This window comes from Phyllobates terribilis, unplaced genomic scaffold, assembly GCF_046119375.1.
Source record: "Phyllobates terribilis strain yellow unplaced genomic scaffold, ASM4611937v1 Scaffold_60__1_contigs__length_8166268, whole genome shotgun sequence".
NCBI lineage: Eukaryota > Metazoa > Chordata > Amphibia > Anura > Dendrobatidae > Phyllobates > Phyllobates terribilis.
In genome coordinates, this window is record NW_027362820.1 from 1,357,993 (window position 1) to 1,375,471 (window position 17,479).

General features: G+C 48.9%; 1 protein-coding gene across 1 annotated transcript in view; it reads right to left on the bottom strand.

The window, feature by feature from the left end:
* Window positions 1-2,869: 2,869 nt before the first annotated feature.
* Window positions 2,870-17,479, bottom strand: part of LOC141192374 (vacuolar protein sorting-associated protein 37A-like) — a 61,940-nt gene continuing 47,330 nt past the window's right edge. The window contains exons 4-7 of the mRNA XM_073661891.1: window positions 11,163-11,263; window positions 4,146-4,341; window positions 3,281-3,351; window positions 2,870-3,041 (exon numbers count right to left, since the gene is read on the bottom strand). Of these exons, the coding sequence (XP_073517992.1) occupies window positions 2,870-3,041; window positions 3,281-3,351; window positions 4,146-4,341; window positions 11,163-11,263 (540 nt within the window). The remainder of the gene's footprint in view (window positions 3,042-3,280; window positions 3,352-4,145; window positions 4,342-11,162; window positions 11,264-17,479) is intronic.

The following is a 17,479-nucleotide window of genomic DNA, read 5'->3' on the forward strand; positions in this document are numbered from 1 at the left end:
AAGAGGTTAAAGAAAAAATTTGGCGGGACGAGTATGTCGAAATTTTTTCCCTTCTTCCGTTGGAAAAGTTTAACCTGGATAAGGGAAAAAAGGAAGACAGTAAAAAAGAGGAAGAAGAGAAGCGTAGGTGAAGGTTGATTCCACAGACGTTTGTCAATTGGTTGCAAGCATTTGCAATATTGGCTAGCGTTATTGGAGAAAAAGCTCCTGATAATTGTTCGGGTTTGTTTTGCTACCTTGATGCTATTGGGGAGGCTTATAGGACTTACGGGGGTCAGGCATGGTTACGATATGACGAGCAATTTCGTCAGAGGAAGGCAGTCCGCCCTGAGATCAGATGGGATCAAAAGGACATTGGTTTGTGGCTGAAGGTTATGGCCCCACTGAGGTATGGGCAGTCCTTTCATGGGAGCAGCAGTAGTGGTAACCAATCTGCAGGACAAGGGGGAGGTAAACAAGGGGCACAAAGCACTAAGAAGGAAGTGGGAACTTGCTGGCAATTTAATGACGGCCAATGCAAGTACGGGACCTCCTGTAAATTCAAACACGTGTGCTCCCATTGTAATGGAAGCTCACACGGGGCATCAAAATGCTTTAAGAAGGGTAAAGGAAAGCCAACAGTGGGTACCGGTCAAAGGGTTGACTCCGGTGAGGGTGCACGCGATGGCCCCCTTTCTAAGTAGGTATCCGGATCAGTCGAAGGCTAAGGTCATTTCGGATGGGTTTTTGGAAGGTTTTAGAATCCCTCCTCCTGAGCACGAGGTCCCCTTTTCACTAAAAAATTTGACGTCGGCTTCCCTTCATCCGGAAGTGGTTAGCGTGAAGTTGGCTAAGGAGGTGGAATTGGGCAGGATGGCGGGACCGTTTCGGGTATTACCTAGCAGTGGGGTGATTATCTCGCCACTGGGGGTTGTGCCCAAAAAAGAGCTGAATAAGTTTCGTTTGATTCAGCATTTGTCGTACCCGAAGGGGCTCTCGGTGAATGATGGCATTGCACAGGAATTATGTTCAGTTGAATATACATCATTTGATGCGGCGGTGCGATGGGTATGGCGATATGGGTCAGGATCGTTGCTAGCCAAGACGGATATCGAGTCGGCTTTTCGGTTGCTGCCAGTTCACCCGGATAGCATCCCGTTGTTAGGTTGTTTTTGGAATGGGGCATATTACATGGATAGGTGTTTGCCAATGGGTTGTGCAATTTCGTGTTCTTTGTTTGAAACGTTTAGTACCTTTTTGGAATGGGTGGTGAAGGACCTGGCATCAGTTAATTCAGTCATTCATTATTTGGATGATTTTTTGTTTATAGGCCCTCCGCAATCGTTATTGTGTAGGAATTTGTTAGGTACTATGGTGTGGGTAGCGGAGCATTTTGGCGAACCATTGGCAAAAGAAAAGACGGAAGGCCCTTGCACAATCCTAAGTTTTTTGGGCATTGTTATTGATACAGAAAGGATGGAGTGCCGGTTACCTGAAGATAAATTGTGTCTGCTCAAGCAGGAGGTCGATAGAGTCGGGAGGTTGCGCAAGGTGACCCTGAGGGAGCTACAATCGCTGTTGGGGCGCTTAAATTTTGCATGCAGGATTATGCCAATGGGCAGAATATTTTGTCGCAGGTTGTCAGGCGCCACAGCAGGAGTGCGTGGGGCTCATCATTTTATCCGCCTAAATAAGGAACACAAGGAGGACCTGAGGGTTTGGAAGTTGTTTTTGGAAAGCTATAATGGCAGGTCATTAATCCAGCAGGAGTTTGTAAGCAGTTTTGATTGTGAGATTTTTACAGATGCTGCGGGAGGTGCTGGATACGGGGCCTACTGGAAAGGGCGGTGGAGTGTTGGGGCATGGCCGATTGGGTGGACGGAGAGGGGACTTACGAGGAACCTGGCGTTTTTGGAATTGTTCCCTATTGTTGTTGCGGTTACTATTTGGGGGGAGTGTTTTGCCAACAGGAGAATTCGGTTTCATTGCGACAACATGGGAGTGGTGTCTGTCATCAACAGCTTGTCGGCCTCATCCCCACCAGTTATTAGGCTGCTCAGGGAACTAGTTCTTTGTTGTCTCAATTTGAACGCTTGGATTACAGCGGTACATGTTCCAGGTGTACAAAATTCTATAGCAGATGCCTTATCTCGTTTTCAGTGGGACCGTTTTCGGGCGCTAGCACCAGAGGCAGGGGACGTGGGTCAAGAATGCCCTTCGCATTTGTGGCAAATGGTTATGGAGGAGCCAGACGGTTAATAAGGGAGTCCATTACGAGGCAGACCTGGGCATCATACGAGGCATCGTGGCGAGTATGGCAAAGTTGGATTCTGGAGTGGGGTGTGATGGAGAGTGATGGAGATAGAGAGATGGCGGTATTGTTTCTTGTGGGAAGGGCAGCAGAGATTGGATGGTCTGTGTCAAAAGTTGGTAAATTTGTTGCAGGATTGGCATTCGGTTTTAGATTACAGGGGTTAAAAGATGTTACAAAATCCCCAACAGTGTCACCAGCAAAGCACCCCCCACACCATCACACCTCCTCCTCCATGCTTCACGGTGGGAACCAGGCATGTAGAGTCCATCCGTTCACCTTTTCTGCGTCGAACAAAGACGAATGCCAAGAGTGTGCAAAGCAGTCATGAAAGCAAAAGGTGGCTACTTTGAAGAACCTAGAGTATAAGACATATTTTCAGTTGTTTCACACTTTTTTGTTAAGTATATAATTCCACATGTGTTAATTCATAGTTTTGATGCCTTCAGTGTGAATGTACAATTTTCATAGTCATGAAAATACAGAAAAATCTTTAAATGAGAAGGTGTGTCCAAACTTTTGGTCTGTACTGTATATCTATCTATCTATATTTTTTTTCCCAAGAACCAGAAAAACTCTTCATTCCTCAAAACCGTATTCAACTACCATCCACCAAATCTTACTTGCCAGCTCCTCGATATTTTTCACTAGCTCCTCTTTATCAGATATAATCTGTTTTAGTTGTGGAAGATTTACAAACTGCTCCAGAAGAACATCCTCTTGCTCCATCATATCGGTGAGCTGTGACACGCTGAAGTCGAAAAAAAGAGAAACGTGCGTCGAAGACTTTCATGGAAATGTTACAACAGGGTACAGAGAAGCTAGTGTGCAGAATAAGCCCCCACAGACTTATCTATAGGGGTGGCCCTGGGGAATACTAGGATGGATGTCATTTTATCATTAGAACTAATATAGAATTCAGAATTTTTTTTTTTGACAAATAAAAATTTAACTTTTTTTTATTTTTATTTTAGTTGTAAAAATACAAACCTCAAATCTGACAACTCAGGAAACGTTTCAGGGAGATCAGGCATCTTATATGTAAAACCATTCACACCCACCTAAGAAATATATACAGGTACTGGTGAGAGACTACAGAAACAGAAATGTTCGGTGCCTAGGTTACCGGCCACTGCTGCTGTCTATCAGTGGTGGCCAGTCTCCTAGGCAAGGAAAGCAGTTTGCTATACAGCTTGCAAGTGCAGCTCTGAAGTTGGCCGGATCCCTGGATTCAGTACCTCTGTGCTCCTCCGACGCTGCAAAGTCAAAGCGGTCTCTGCCGACAGCAGAGGAAAGTGCATAGTTCAGACCAGCGGCGCGACCATGCCGCTGGTTGAAACTGTCCATCTTCAGGAGAGCACTGCCCCAGCAAGGAGGTAGCCAGCAAGACAGAGGAGCAGTGTGCTCCTGATGAAACAAGATTAGACAAGCTCTTAAAGGGGTTTTCTGATCCGACATGACACTGACTGCAGACTTGTGAATTCTCACATAGTGTGCACTGCTGTCTGCAAGTACGCGCTATGCATACTCCCAGCCAGAATCCAACTACAGTTCAAGGCCTCGCACAATACTCTTGCATTGAGCGCGCTGGAAACAGTGTAGCCAGATTGTGGCCGGAAGTACGCATATTGTATACTTGTGGCCACCTGACCGCCTTTCCCGGTGTGGACACCACAGAATCCTCACTGTGTGCAGTGTGCTCTATGTGAGGATTCACAAGTCTGCAGTCATACACAGTGACTGCAGACTTGTCGTTTTAGACCAGACAACCCCTTTACAGAAACATCTTCCCTGCCCACCTATTAAAGTTTAATTGACATTTTTTGGCTTTTTCTGATCACGGCTGCGCACTTACTTCAGACGGGGGGACAGGCACCGGCAGATCTGTAATTAGGCCGTATGCGGGGGCGGCAGTTTTGGCAGAGTTGTATGTGGAAGGAACAGGTTCAGATACTGGCACTGATCTATTGTTATCTTGTGTAGGGAAAGGTGGAAACAAAGAAAAGCCAGAAAGAGGGTGCGGAGGCCTCCCTGCGGGATTGCTGTACAGGCGGAAAGACAAGAAAGGGTTTCCCTCATTAGATTAGTATTCTCCCAAGCACCATCGTAATGAAACATACAATATCTGTAGGTAGATGCTGTGTCGCCAACATGCCAGCAGATAGATCAGCCTATTATGTGCTGTAATTCTGCAGCTCTGAACATACTGTGTACGGACAGATACACACGTATTAACACACAGTTACCCTGCAATCCTATTAGTATACCAGAGATGTTAATGTGCAGATAAGGTTACTGACAGGCTTCATGAGGACACAATGTAGCCCGTACTCCACATGGGCTGCGAGATGATCACCTCTCCTCTACTGCTAGTGTAGCCGCCATGCAAGGTGCACAATGGGAGAGAACTGTCCGGGCCCTGCTTACCGGCAGCAGCAACATACAGCACATCTGTAGCACCCTGAGGATTCGGCTGCTACAGGGGTATTGCACCTCAATCCAGAGGTGTGATATTCCACTCCCGGGTAAGGATGGAGTGTGGAACTGAGCTCGGTAGGCTGCATGCACTACATACATCCCATTTCCGAGGAACAGGCCGACGGTACTCCCACTTAGAAATGTGCAGGTACGACCGAGTCTGTTCCTGGCTGGAGTGGGAGGGGGGTGGAACATCCCATGTAGTGTAGGGGCAGATAGGGGGAGCAGCCTGGGTAAAGTTAGGAGCTCATTGGGTGCTGGTCACCTGAGCTCACACATAGAGGGATATATAAGGTGGGCACCAACTAGAATCAGGGTCAGATGCAGAGGAGCCTGTCAGATGCAGAGAGCCAGATGCAGAGAGGATCAGCTGCAGAAAACAAGTCAGGAGAGGAGAGAAGAAAGACCAAGACCCAGAGTGAGAGAGGAGAAAAGAGAAAGACCCAGAGCACAGAAGAGAAGGGACCCAAGAACCCAAATCAGAGCACCGGGTGAGGAGTCAGCAAAAGGGTACCGGAACCCAAACTGGTGGGGGTAAAAACAATCCCCAGCCAGAGACCGGAGGCCGTGGGCAGCATCTGCCACGGCCACCCATCACATCCACCCCGAAGGCACACCACATGAAGGGTCAGGGAACCCAGGGCCAAGGGTGTCCCAACAGAAGGCCCGAGGGAGCTGGACCTAGGTGGATCACTGGTGGGGACGGCTGAAGAAAGGACAGAGGGAGAGCTCAGGGCCACGCTCCGGACTTGTTTGGGGGTTGGCTGGATCCAGGACCTGGTGGACGCAGCACGGCTCGGGTGGTCACTCGGAGCTGGAGTGACCAGTACAACATCTGCAGTAAGTAAACACCCTTAACTGCACAACCCGACTCTGTCTTCACTGCCGTCTGCACTACACCACCACAACCCCCATCCTCTGCGCCTGTCCCCTCTGAGGCTATACCCCTCCCGTTGGGGGTTATCTCACCAAGCTGCGCACCCACCATCTGCCTCAGCGGACCCTGCTGCAGCGGCAGCCACAGTGACCGCACCACAACGGGTGGCGTAGTCGACACAAAAGAACTTTAGTAACATCTGTAGAACTGCCACATCACACTGAGCTTGACGCCCTGGGCACGGGACCGGGTCACAGCCGCTCGGAGACTACAACCCCCCATCTGATCCGGTGCCGGGTATTCCCCTCAAAAAGGAAGATGTCCCAGGGGGCGCGTCAACTTTGGCGTAGTCGGCAGGATTACGTGCCCGCAACACCCGGGTACTGCGTGCCTGAAGAAAAGTGCAAGTTTACCTCAGAAAGAAGTCTCCTGCCGGTTCCGGAGGGTCCACGCCATCGGACTCCATCACCAGTCGTTTCCCGCCGATTGTCCGCCATTTCCAACTTGTTCCCGCCATCTGCAGAGTTTCCCGCCACTGGGCGACGCTTCCCGCCAAAACCGCAGATTTCCCGCCTTGGAAGAGCAGCGGACGCCATTATGGGCGTGCCAAAGGAGGGCAAGAGGCCACCTCCCATCGTGGGCCAGGACAGAAAATGGCGCCAAAAGTGGAAACCGCCCCCACCAACAGAGACTGTGATGCTGGAGGTGTCTGTCAGCGTGAAAGAACAGCCCCTGGAGCTGACAGTCACCGAGTTGCCCCGGGACCGCCCTCGAAGTGGGAGGAGACGAAAGAAGAGAACAAAGATGGGTGTCGCCTGGAGCAGTCTGGAGCGAGCGCACCCGGAGGCAAGAGGTCGAACGAGGAGTAGCGAAGGAACTCACCCGGAGATGGAGAAACAGCAGAACAGCACCGGCCCGCTGGCCAGGAGTCTGCTAGAGACCGAGGAAGGAGGGCAGAGCAGCACCGGCCCGCTGGCCAGGAGCCTGCCGGAGGAAGAGCAGAGCAGCACCGACCCGATGGTCAGGAGCCTGCTAGAGTCCACAACCCCGCTAGGTCTAGCGGAGATCTTAGCGCAGCTCCCCCGAGACCGGGAGTGTGCACAAACTGCCCTGGAGGGCCTCGCAAGGAGGATGGCCCGGGTACAGCGCGAGATACTGGCGGAGTGGAGCCGGGAGATGACCCAGCAAGCTGAGACCAGTCAACGGAGCACGCTACCCTGGAAGAGGAAGCAGACCGCCTCTGAGGATGGCGCGGGAGGACCCAAGGCCGGAGACGGCGCCGAGAAGGGAGCCGAACGCATGGAGGCAGGTAAAGGGGACGCCTATACCCCAAGCCGAGAAACCGCCCACCTGCCCCAGCTCCCCGTCGCAGAGCCCGAAAGTCCCCCTGCTGTGCCCGTAGCCGCCATGTCACCGCTATGGACTAGGCCCCGACCGGAAGCCGCCGCAGCGACCCCTGTGACGTCACGCGCCTCGACCCGGAGCGTGACAAAGCAGGAAATACCACCAGCCTGGTCGCAAGGCCTAGTACCCCCGGGCGCCGCATCACCAACAGCGCCCCCTACCTCCGCGGAGCCTCCGGCCTGGCCGCAAGGCCAGGTAGCCCAGGGCGCCGCCGTCCTAACGGTGCCCTTCACCTTCCAGGTGCCCCAGGCCTGGCCGCAAGGCCTGGGCAATCCGGGCGCCACCACCACCGCGCCCGCGCCCGTAAAACCAAGGGTGCCGCGTCTGGGGGAGGACTTGTTCAGCCAGCTCACATGGCCGGACGGGTCTGAAGTTACCACCAGCTACAAGCAAAGAGCAGGAGGAAGACGCCGTTGAGTGCGGCAGAGCAGGTGCTGTAAATAGTTACCCGACCGGGTACCAAAGAAACTGTTGATACATATATATATAGTCCCCGTTGGGACCAGCTGAGTGAACTGTTTACCCGTTAACCCCTTCATCCCACAGGCTGAGGACTGTGAGCAGCCATTCCCTTCCCTCTACCTGGCCGAGGACTGAGAGCGGCCAACCTCCCCTGTATATAGTTGCGCTTCCTAAAGCGCCCCCTACCGGTTTTATAGGAAAACCAGTTTTTCTAAGAGACTGTCGCATTTTTCCCGGACACACGTTGCACAGTGTCCGGAGGAGGAACCTGAAACAAGAGACGACGAGAATGTTTATATAAAAAGTTTTATATATATATAATGTTTTATATGTTTTATTATGTTTATATGGAAAAAAAAATGTATGTTTTGGTGTTATTTATGTCTTACAGCCCGAGGACGTGCTGTGATTTACCAGGGGGGAATGTAGCACCCTGAGGATTCGGCTGCTACAGGGGTATTGCACCTCAATCCAGAGGTGTGATATTCCACTCCCGGGTAAGGATGGAGTGTGGAACTGAGCTCGGTAGGCTGCATGCACTACATACATCCCATTTCCGAGGAACAGGGCGACGGTACTCCCACTTAGAAATGTGCAGGTACGACCGAGTCTGTTCCTGGCTGGAGTGGGAGGGGGGTGGAACATCCCATGTAGTGTAGGCGCAGATAGGGGGAGCAGCCTGGGTAAAGTTAGGAGCTCATTGGGTGCTGGTCACCTGAGCTCACACATAGAGGGATATATAAGGTGGGCACCAACTAGAATCAGGGTCAGATGCAGAGGAGCCTGTCAGATGCAGAGAGCCAGATGCAGAGAGGATCAGCTGCAGAAAACAAGTCAGGAGAGGAGAGAAGAAAGACCAAGACCCAGAGTGAGAGAGGAGAAAAGAGAAAGACCCAGAGCACAGAAGAGAAGGGACCCAAGAACCCAAATCAGAGCACCGGGTGAGGAGTCAGCAAAAGGGTACCGGAACCCAAACTGGTGGGGGTAAAAACAATCCCCAGCCAGAGACCGGAGGCCGTGGGCAGCATCTGCCACGGCCACCCATCACATCCACCCCGAAGGCACACCACATGAAGGGTCAGGGAACCCAGGGCCAAGGGTGTCCCAACAGAAGGCCCGAGGGAGCTGGACCTAGGTGGATCACTGGTGGGGACGGCTGAAGAAAGGACAGAGGGAGAGCTCAGGGCCACGCTCCGGACTTGTTTGGGGGTTGGCTGGATCCAGGACCTGGTGGACGCAGCACGGCTCGGGTGGTCACTCGGAGCTGGAGTGACCAGTACAACATCTGCAGTAAGTAAACACCCTTAACTGCACAACCCGACTCTGTCTTCACTGCCGTCTGCACTACACCACCACAACCCCCATCCTCTGCGCCTGTCCCCTCTGAGGCTATACCCCTCCCGTTGGGGGTTATCTCACCAAGCTGCGCACCCACCATCTGCCTCAGCGGACCCTGCTGCAGCGGCGGCCACAGTGACCGCACCACAACGGGTGGCGTAGTCGACACAAAAGAACTTTAGTAACATCTGTAGAACTGCCACATCACACTGAGCTTGACGCCCTGGGCACGGGACCGGGTCACAGCCGCTCGGAGACTACAACCCCCCATCTGATCCGGTGCCGGGTATTCCCCTCAAAAAGGAAGATGTCCCAGGGGGCGCGTCACATCCACGGACAGAAAATGTACAAGAGAAGTAAGAGGAGCCGTCTGGATGGTATATAGCACCCTGTAATGCTGGGTTTAGTCATTATACCCATTCTGCCCATCAGCAGCATCATATCCATAGGCAGTCACTTCTGGAGATGTTTAGACAGGCGAGCCGCACTTCTGTCCGCACAGAATGATGGTTAATATGATAGAATCTCAGCAGCACACGATCTGATCACACAGGGCGATGATGTGCTGCCAATAACGCTACAGCTTAAGCAGTCTTGAAAATGACCGCCCCATCGCACCAGCTTTGTACTCCAAGTCTCTTCTATTCACCGCCACAGATTTCTGTTGAGTGATGGAGATAAATTTACATCACTGTGACTCCAACTTGTCACTACAACTGAAGACTTCTTTGGTCTCTGAAGTGTAAATGATTGTGAACACACCGCCATTTCCACAGCTCCCATAGCGTTGGCCTATGTTCACATGTGCAGTAATCATCAGTTAGGATGGATCCAGCAGCGATCCATTCACACACAAAAAAAAAATAATTGACACAACTTTTTTGTCCACCTGAAAAGAAACTAATTTCAACTCGGTCCATTTTCTTAACACTGACGTCTATGGAAAACGGATCCGTTTATTAGCCATCTGTTTTCTTCCTTTTGAAACTGATCCAGTAAATAGAACAATTAACCTTTTGCAAAATGAAAAAAAAATGGATGGCTAATTAACAAATCAGTTTTCCATAGGGTTCAATGTTACAAAATGGATCAAATGGAAATAAGTTTTTTTTTTTGCCACATAAAAAAAAGTTGGGCCTGCACAACTGTTCTGTTATCAGATTGCTGCTGGATACGGACTATGTTCACACATCCAGTAATCATGTTAGAAAGTTCTAATGGATGATTACTGACGTGTGAACATAGTCTCATGTGCAGCGGCATCATGCAGAGTTTCCCCGACACACCGTGTCTGCAAATTGAGAATCTGGTTTGGCTTTTATCCTAAGTCATATGGCAAGGCTCGTTAAAGGGTCGATATTGACTTTTAGGATTACTTCCAAAAGGTGGCGCTAAAGTTCTAATACTCTTCCTCTCTGAAGAGACAATTTGCATATTTAATTGCCCAGAGGAGCATGCACGGCTTATACGTCTCCTCACTCTGACATGCCAGGCTTGGCTTGGCATTCTCCACAAGGAGAAACGCTAGCCCTTAGACCCCAACCACTCGGTACAAAACTCTCATCATTGGTGTACAGTGGGTATTCCCATCAAACAATATGGAAAGGAGGGGACCCATAATTTGTAAAGTCTGAATTTTGATAATGTTAAAAGTCTAAAGGAGAGAAAAAGAAATGTTCAGGTACAAGTTAAGGTACAACTCTACAAAGAAACCTGCAGTCAAAATTAGAACTTACTGTAATTTGCTACATGGAACCACAAATTCAGCCGCAATGTGAGGGTAAACAATCGTTCAGATGAGCAGAAATAAGTGCTAAAAGCGGATGTGCCATCTTATCAAGTAGAAGTGCACCGCTCCCCAGCCTCCTCGCTTCCCGATTTATGGGGAGCAGTGCGCTCCTGCTTGATTGACAGCTTGGTGCAGCGGCATGTGTTGTGCGGCTTGTCCGAACTATGCGCTCTCTGGTGCTGCAAGCAGAGATCATTTTGCCTTTGCAGCATCTGGGAAGCAGCGGCACTGAAGCCGGCAGTGCGCTCCAGCCATCCAGCCAGCTTCGGGCAGTGCTTACAAGCTCTACTGGGAAGGATTTGTATTTTGCCACCGCAGAAGCAGAAAAGAATAAAATTAAATATACTTCCATTGTTGAGAATGGAAAGGATTTTTAATAACAAGTAAATTACTAAATTGCTTGATTTTACAAGAATTTTGCAATTTCACCACTTTAAGAATATTGGAATAACCCTTTAAACTTAGATGATATTCCGCCATAACAATGGAAGGATCTGAGATCTCAGGACAATATAATTACTTACTAGGGGAAAGAGCCAGAGGTTGGGGCCAGGGTTGGAGGGCTTTTCCAAAACTCTTCTAGTAAATTCTGGACTATTTTCCCAAGATCTGAGTGCATAGTAAACTAAAAAAGGAGAAAATTGTTAAGATGTTAACAGCTGTAAACTCTCATCAGAAAGAATCATGTGGCTAATGCCATAATAACACCTAACATGATCAGAGATTCCTGGCGTAACACTGTGTTCCAAATTATTATGCAAATAATATTTTCTCAGATTTTCCCAAATTACCTTTATGAATTGCAGTCATTGTAATTTTCCAGTCAAATAACTATTAGAGTACAATTGAAAGGTTTTTGTACAAACTGCCTATGATAACAGTATATTTAAAAAAAAAAAAAAACTCAAACTGTTCTCAAAATGCATGTTCCAAATTATTATGCACAGCAGAGTTTTCAACCTTTTCATTTTAATAAAGAACAAAAAAATGGTCATTTTTGAAATTATAAGCATTAGCAGGTTATTACAAACTGAAATCAAACAGTTTTCAACTCAAAACTTTATTCTAGGTGATGTTACATTTGCACATAGGACCCCTTGTTCGAAAGGAGCTTCTGAACTCTCTCGTCCATTGAATTTGTCAGGTTTTGGATGGTTTCTGCTTCAATTATTTTGCATGAGGACAGAATACCCTCCCAGAGCTGTTGCTTAGATGTGAACTGCCTCCCCCCACCATTGACACTCCTTTTGATGATGCTCCAGAGGTTCTCAATGGGGTTGAGTTCAGGGGAGCATGGGGGTCACACCATAAGTTTGTCCCCTTTTATGCCCATAGCAGCCAGAGATGCAGATGTGTTATGTGCAGCATGAGACGGGGCATTATCATGCATGAAACAATCTCGATGGTCCAGATGGATGGAGTGGAGGATGGCTGGTTGATGGACACCCCATGCAAACATGGCTACGGCGCTAACAAGGAGGAGGTGGAGTAATGTTTTGGGCTGGAATCATGGGGAGAGGGATTGTCGGCCCTTTTAGGATCCCTGAAGGGGTAAAGATGAACTCCATAATGTATGTTGAGTTTCTCAAGCAGCACTTCCTTCCATGGTTCAAGAAGAAGAACCGTGCATTCCGCAGCAAGATCATTTTCATGCATGATAATGCCCCATCTCATGCTGCACATAACACATCTGCATCTCTGGCTGCTATGGGCATAAAAGGGGACAAACTTATGGTGTGGCCCCCATGCTCCCCTGACCTCTACCCCATTGAGAACCTCTGGAGCATCATCAAAAGGAGTGTCTATGATGGCGGGAGGCAGTTCACATCTAAGCAACAGCTCTGGGAGGGTATTCTGTCCTCATGCAAAACAATTGAAGCAGAAACCATCCAAAACCTGACAAATTCAATGGACGAGAGAGTTCAGAAGCTCCTTTCGAACAAGGGGTCCTATGTGCAAATGTAACATCACCTAGAATAAAGTTTTGAGTTGAAAACTGTTTGATTTCAGTTTGTAATAACCTGCTAATGCTTATAATTTCAAAAATGACCATTTTTTTGTTCTTTATTAAAATGGAAAGGTTGAAAACTCTGCTGTGCATAATAATTTGGAACATGCATTTTGAGAACAGTTTGAGTTTTTTTTTTAAATATACTGTTATCATAGGCAGTTTGTACAAAAACCTTTCAATTGTACTCTAATAGTTATTTGACTGGAAAATTACAATGACTGCAATTCATATAGGTAATTTGGGAAAATCTGAGAAAATATTATTTGCATAATAATTTGGAACACAGTGTATACAGACCACAAAGTATGGCAGTATCAGCGATCAAGCAGACAAGGGCTGGAGAGAGCAGGAGAGACGATAGAAAGACGCTCGAGAGAGAGAGCAGGAGAGACGCTCGAGAGAGAGAGAGAGCAGGAGAGACGCTAGAAAGACACTCGAGAGAGAGAGAGCAGGAGAGACGCTCGAGAGAGAGAGAGTGCAGGAGAGACGCTCAAGATCAGGAGAGACGCTCGAGAGAGAGAGAAGGAGAGACGCTCGAGAGAGAGCAGGAGAGACGCTCGAGAGAGAGAGAGCAGGAGAGATGCTCGAGAGAGAGAGAGCAGGAGAGACGCTCGAGAGAGAGAGCAGGAGAGACGCTCGAGAGAGAGAGCAGGAGAGACGCTCGAGAGAGAGCAGGAGAGACGCTCGAGAGAGAGCAGGAGAGACGCTCGAGAGAGAGAGAGCAGGAGAGATGCTCGAGAGAGAGAGCAGGAGAGACGCTCGAGAGAGAGAGCAGGAGAGACGCTCGAGAGAGAGAGAGCAGGAGAGACGCTCGAGAGAGAGAGAGCAGGAGAGACGCTAGAGAGAGAGAGACGCTCGAGAGAGAGAGCAGGAGAGAAGCTCGAGAGAGAGAGCAGGAGAGACGCTCGAGAGAGAGAGCAGGAGAGACGCTCGAGAGAGAGCAGGAGAGACGCTCGAGAGAGAGAGAGCAGGAGAGACGCTAGAGAGAGAGCAGGAGAGACGCTAGAGAGAGAGAGACGCTCGAGAGAGAGAGCAGGAGAGAAGCTCGAGAGAGAGAGAGCAGGAGAGACGCTCGAGAGAGAGAGCAGGAGAGACGCTCGAGAGAGAGCAGGAGAGACGCTTGAGAGAGAGAGAGCAGGAGAGACACTCGAGAGAGAGAGCAGGAGAGACGCTCGAGAGAGAGAGCAGGAGAGACACTCGAGAGAGAGAGAGCAGGAGAGACGCTCGAGAGAGAGAGCAGGAGAGACGCTCGAGAGAGAGAGAGCAGGAGAGACGCTAGAGAGAGAGCAGGAGAGACGCTAGAGAGAGAGAGACTCTCTCGAGAGAGAGAGCAGGAGAGAAGCTCGAGAGAGAGAGCAGGAGAGACGCTCGAGAGAGAGAGCAGGAGAGACGCTCGAGAGAGAGCAGGAGAGACGCTCGAGAGAGAGAGCAGGAGAGACGCTCGAGAGAGAGAGCAGGAGAGACGCTCGAGAGAGAGAGCAGGAGAGACGCTCGAGAGAGAGAGAGCAGGAGAGACGCTCGAGAGAGAGAGAGCAGGAGAGACGCTCGAGAGAGAGAGCAGGAGAGACGCTCGAGAGAGAGAGCAGGAGAGATGCTCGAGAGAGAGAGAGCAGGAGAGACGCTCGAGAGAAAGAGCAGGAGAGAAGCTAGAGAGAGAGAGCAGAAGAGACGCTCGAGAGAGAGAGCAGGAGAGATGCTTGAGAGAGAGAGAGCAGGAGAGACGCTCGAGAGAGAGAGCAGGAGAGACGCTCGATAGAAAGCAGGAGCAACTGTCAATCACTTCATCACTATATGACTCAGTAATGATACCTATAGCATATTACTCAAGGTGACAACATGGCAGGTCACAGAGTTACTTTCATGATCTAGATTTGCTAAATTGGAGACATATCATGATACAGAGCCCATGTCCATGACTTATGTCAGCTCCAAAGTGAAATATGTATTGAAAAAAATTAAAAAAAATTATATATATACACACACATATACATACACTGCTCAAAAAAATAAAGGGAACACTCAAATAACACATCCTAGATCTGAATGAATGAAATATTCTCATTGAATACTTTGTTCTGTACAAAGCTGAATGTGCTGACAACAAAATCACACAAAAATCATCAATGGAAATCAAATTTATTAACTAATGGAGGCCTGGATTTGGAGTCACCCCCAAAATTAAAGTGGAAAAACACACTACAGGCTGATCCAACTTTGATGTAATGTCCTTAAAACAAGTCAAAATGAGGTTCAGTATTGTGTGCGGCCTCAACGTGCCTGTATGACCTCCCTACAACGCCTGGGCATGCTCCTGATGAGGTTGCGGATGGTCTCCTGTGCGATCTCCTCCCAGACCTGGACTAAAGCATCCACCAACTCCTGGACAGTCTGTGGTGCAACGTGACGTTGGTGGATGGAGCGAGACATGATGTCCCAGATGTGCTCAATCGGATTCAGGTCTGGGGAACGGGCGGGACAGTCCATAGCTTCAATGCCTTCATCTTGCAGGAACTGCTGACACACTCCAGCCACATGAGGTCTGGCATTGTCCTGCATTAGGAGGAACCCAGGGCCAACCTCACCAGCATATGGTCTCACAAGGGGTCTGAGGATCTCATCTCGGTACCTAATGGCAGTCAGGCTACCTCTGGCGAGCACATGGAGGGCTGTGCGGCCCTCCAAAGAAATGCCACTCCACACCATTACTGACCCACTGCCAAACCGGTCATGCTGAAGGATGTTGCAGGCAGCAGATCGCTCTCCGCGGCGTCTCCAGACTCTGTCATGTCTGTCACATGTGCTCAGTGTGAACCTGCTTTCATCTGTGAAGAGCACAGGGCGCCAGTGGCGACTTTGCCAATCCTGGTGTTCCGTGGCAAATGCCAAGCGTCCTGCACAATGTTGGGATGTGATCATAACCCCCATCTGTGGATGTCGGGCCTTCATACCGCCCTCATGGAGTCGGTTTCTAACCGTTTGTGCAGACACATGAACATTTGTGGCCTGCTGGAGGTCATTTTGCAGGGCTCTGTCAGTGCTCCCCTTGTTCCTCCTTGCACAAAGGCGGAGGTAGCGGTACTGCTGCTGGGTTGTTGCCCTCCTACGGCCCCCTTCTTGTCTCCTGGTGTACTGGCCTGTCTACTGGTAGCACTTCCAGCCTCTGGACACTACGCTGACAGACACAGCAAACCTTCTTGCCACAGCTCGCACTGATGTGCCATCCTGGATGAGCTGCACTACCTGAGCAACTTCTGTGGGTTGTAGAGTCCGTCTCATGCTACCACGAGTGTGAAAGCATATCCAACATTCAAAAGTGACCAAAACATCTGCCAGAAAGCATTGGTACTGAGATGTGGTCTGTGGTCCCCACCTGCAGAATCAATCCTTTGAGGGTGTCTTGATAATTGCCAATAATTTCCATCTATTGTCTATTCCATTTGCACAACAGCATGTGAAATTGATTGTCAATTAGTGTCGTTTCCTAAGTGGACAGTTTGATCTACTTGAAGTTATATTCTGTTGTTTAAGTGTTCCCTTTATTTTTTTGAGCAGTGTATATATACAGTACAGACCAAAAGGTGGACACACCTTCTCATTTAAAGATTTATCTGTATTTTCATGACTAAGAAAATTGTACATTCACACTGAAGGCATCAAAACTATGAATTAACACATGTGGAATTATATACTTAACAAAAAAGTGTGAAACAACTGAAAATATGTCTTATATTCTAGGTTCTTCAAAGTAGCCACTGTTAGAACTCTCCTGTTAGTTTTTTTTTAGTTTGCTGGTCACATGACCATTTTTGCCTATTTAATCCGGCTCCGCCCTCCTGGTTTTGCTGAACTTCATTGTATTTACTACTCTTGAGCTAGCTTGGTGCTCTGTTGCCGTTCTCTGTTAGTTTTGCTAGGTCTTCTGACCTCTATGCTTTTTGTTGTGTGTTTGTCTTTGACTGCTACTATTTCTGCTAGGAGGTGTCCAACTTATCCCAGTCCCTAGTTCTTGTAGGGATCCCTCCCTCACATCTATAGGTCTTCGTTCAGACTAGCCGAGGACTTTAGCGGATCTGATCGCAGGATCAGGTTCCCCGTTACATCGTAGGGATCTAGTTTAGTTCTATTGTAGGGACAGTTCTCCTGTCTTTCCTTAGTCCCTGTAGCAGATCATAACAGTAAGTCCAGCCCTAAAAGAAAAAAAAAAAAATTTTCTCTAAGGAAAGACCTCCAGTTTTCCATCATGGTCTCGGTTCAAGATTTGGCTCAACGCTTGCAGGGACTCTCTCTGGAGGTGGCCAAGCTCCAACAACACGTTCTGGAGCACATTTTGTGGAACCAAAGGTACGTCTGCCTGATTTATTTTATGGCGAACAACAAGATTTTTTTTCTTTTTAAAATGCTTGTTTATTGTATTTTCGTTTGAGACCCGGATCCTCTGGTGATGAATCACAGCGCATAGGGTTCATAATGTCACTTTTGCGCAAAGATCCTCAGGGATGGGCCTTCTCTCTCCAACCTAGTGATCCGTGCTTTAGATCAGTGGATAGTTTTTTTTCTGCTTTGGGTTTGTTGTATGATGATCCTGATCGTGTCTCATCTGCTGAGTCTGAATTGAGACGTTTGAGGCAGGGATCAGGTAATGTGGAAAAATATTGTTCTCACTTCCGTCGGTGGTCTGCCCAGGTGGGGTGGAACGATTCAGCTTTGAAAAGCTTGTTTCTTGCAGGGCTAGGTGAAAGGGTTAAGGATTTACTGATTGCTTATCCCACACCTGGAAACTTGCAGGAGGCTATGCAATTAGCTATACGGGTGGACAGGAGACTGCGTGCA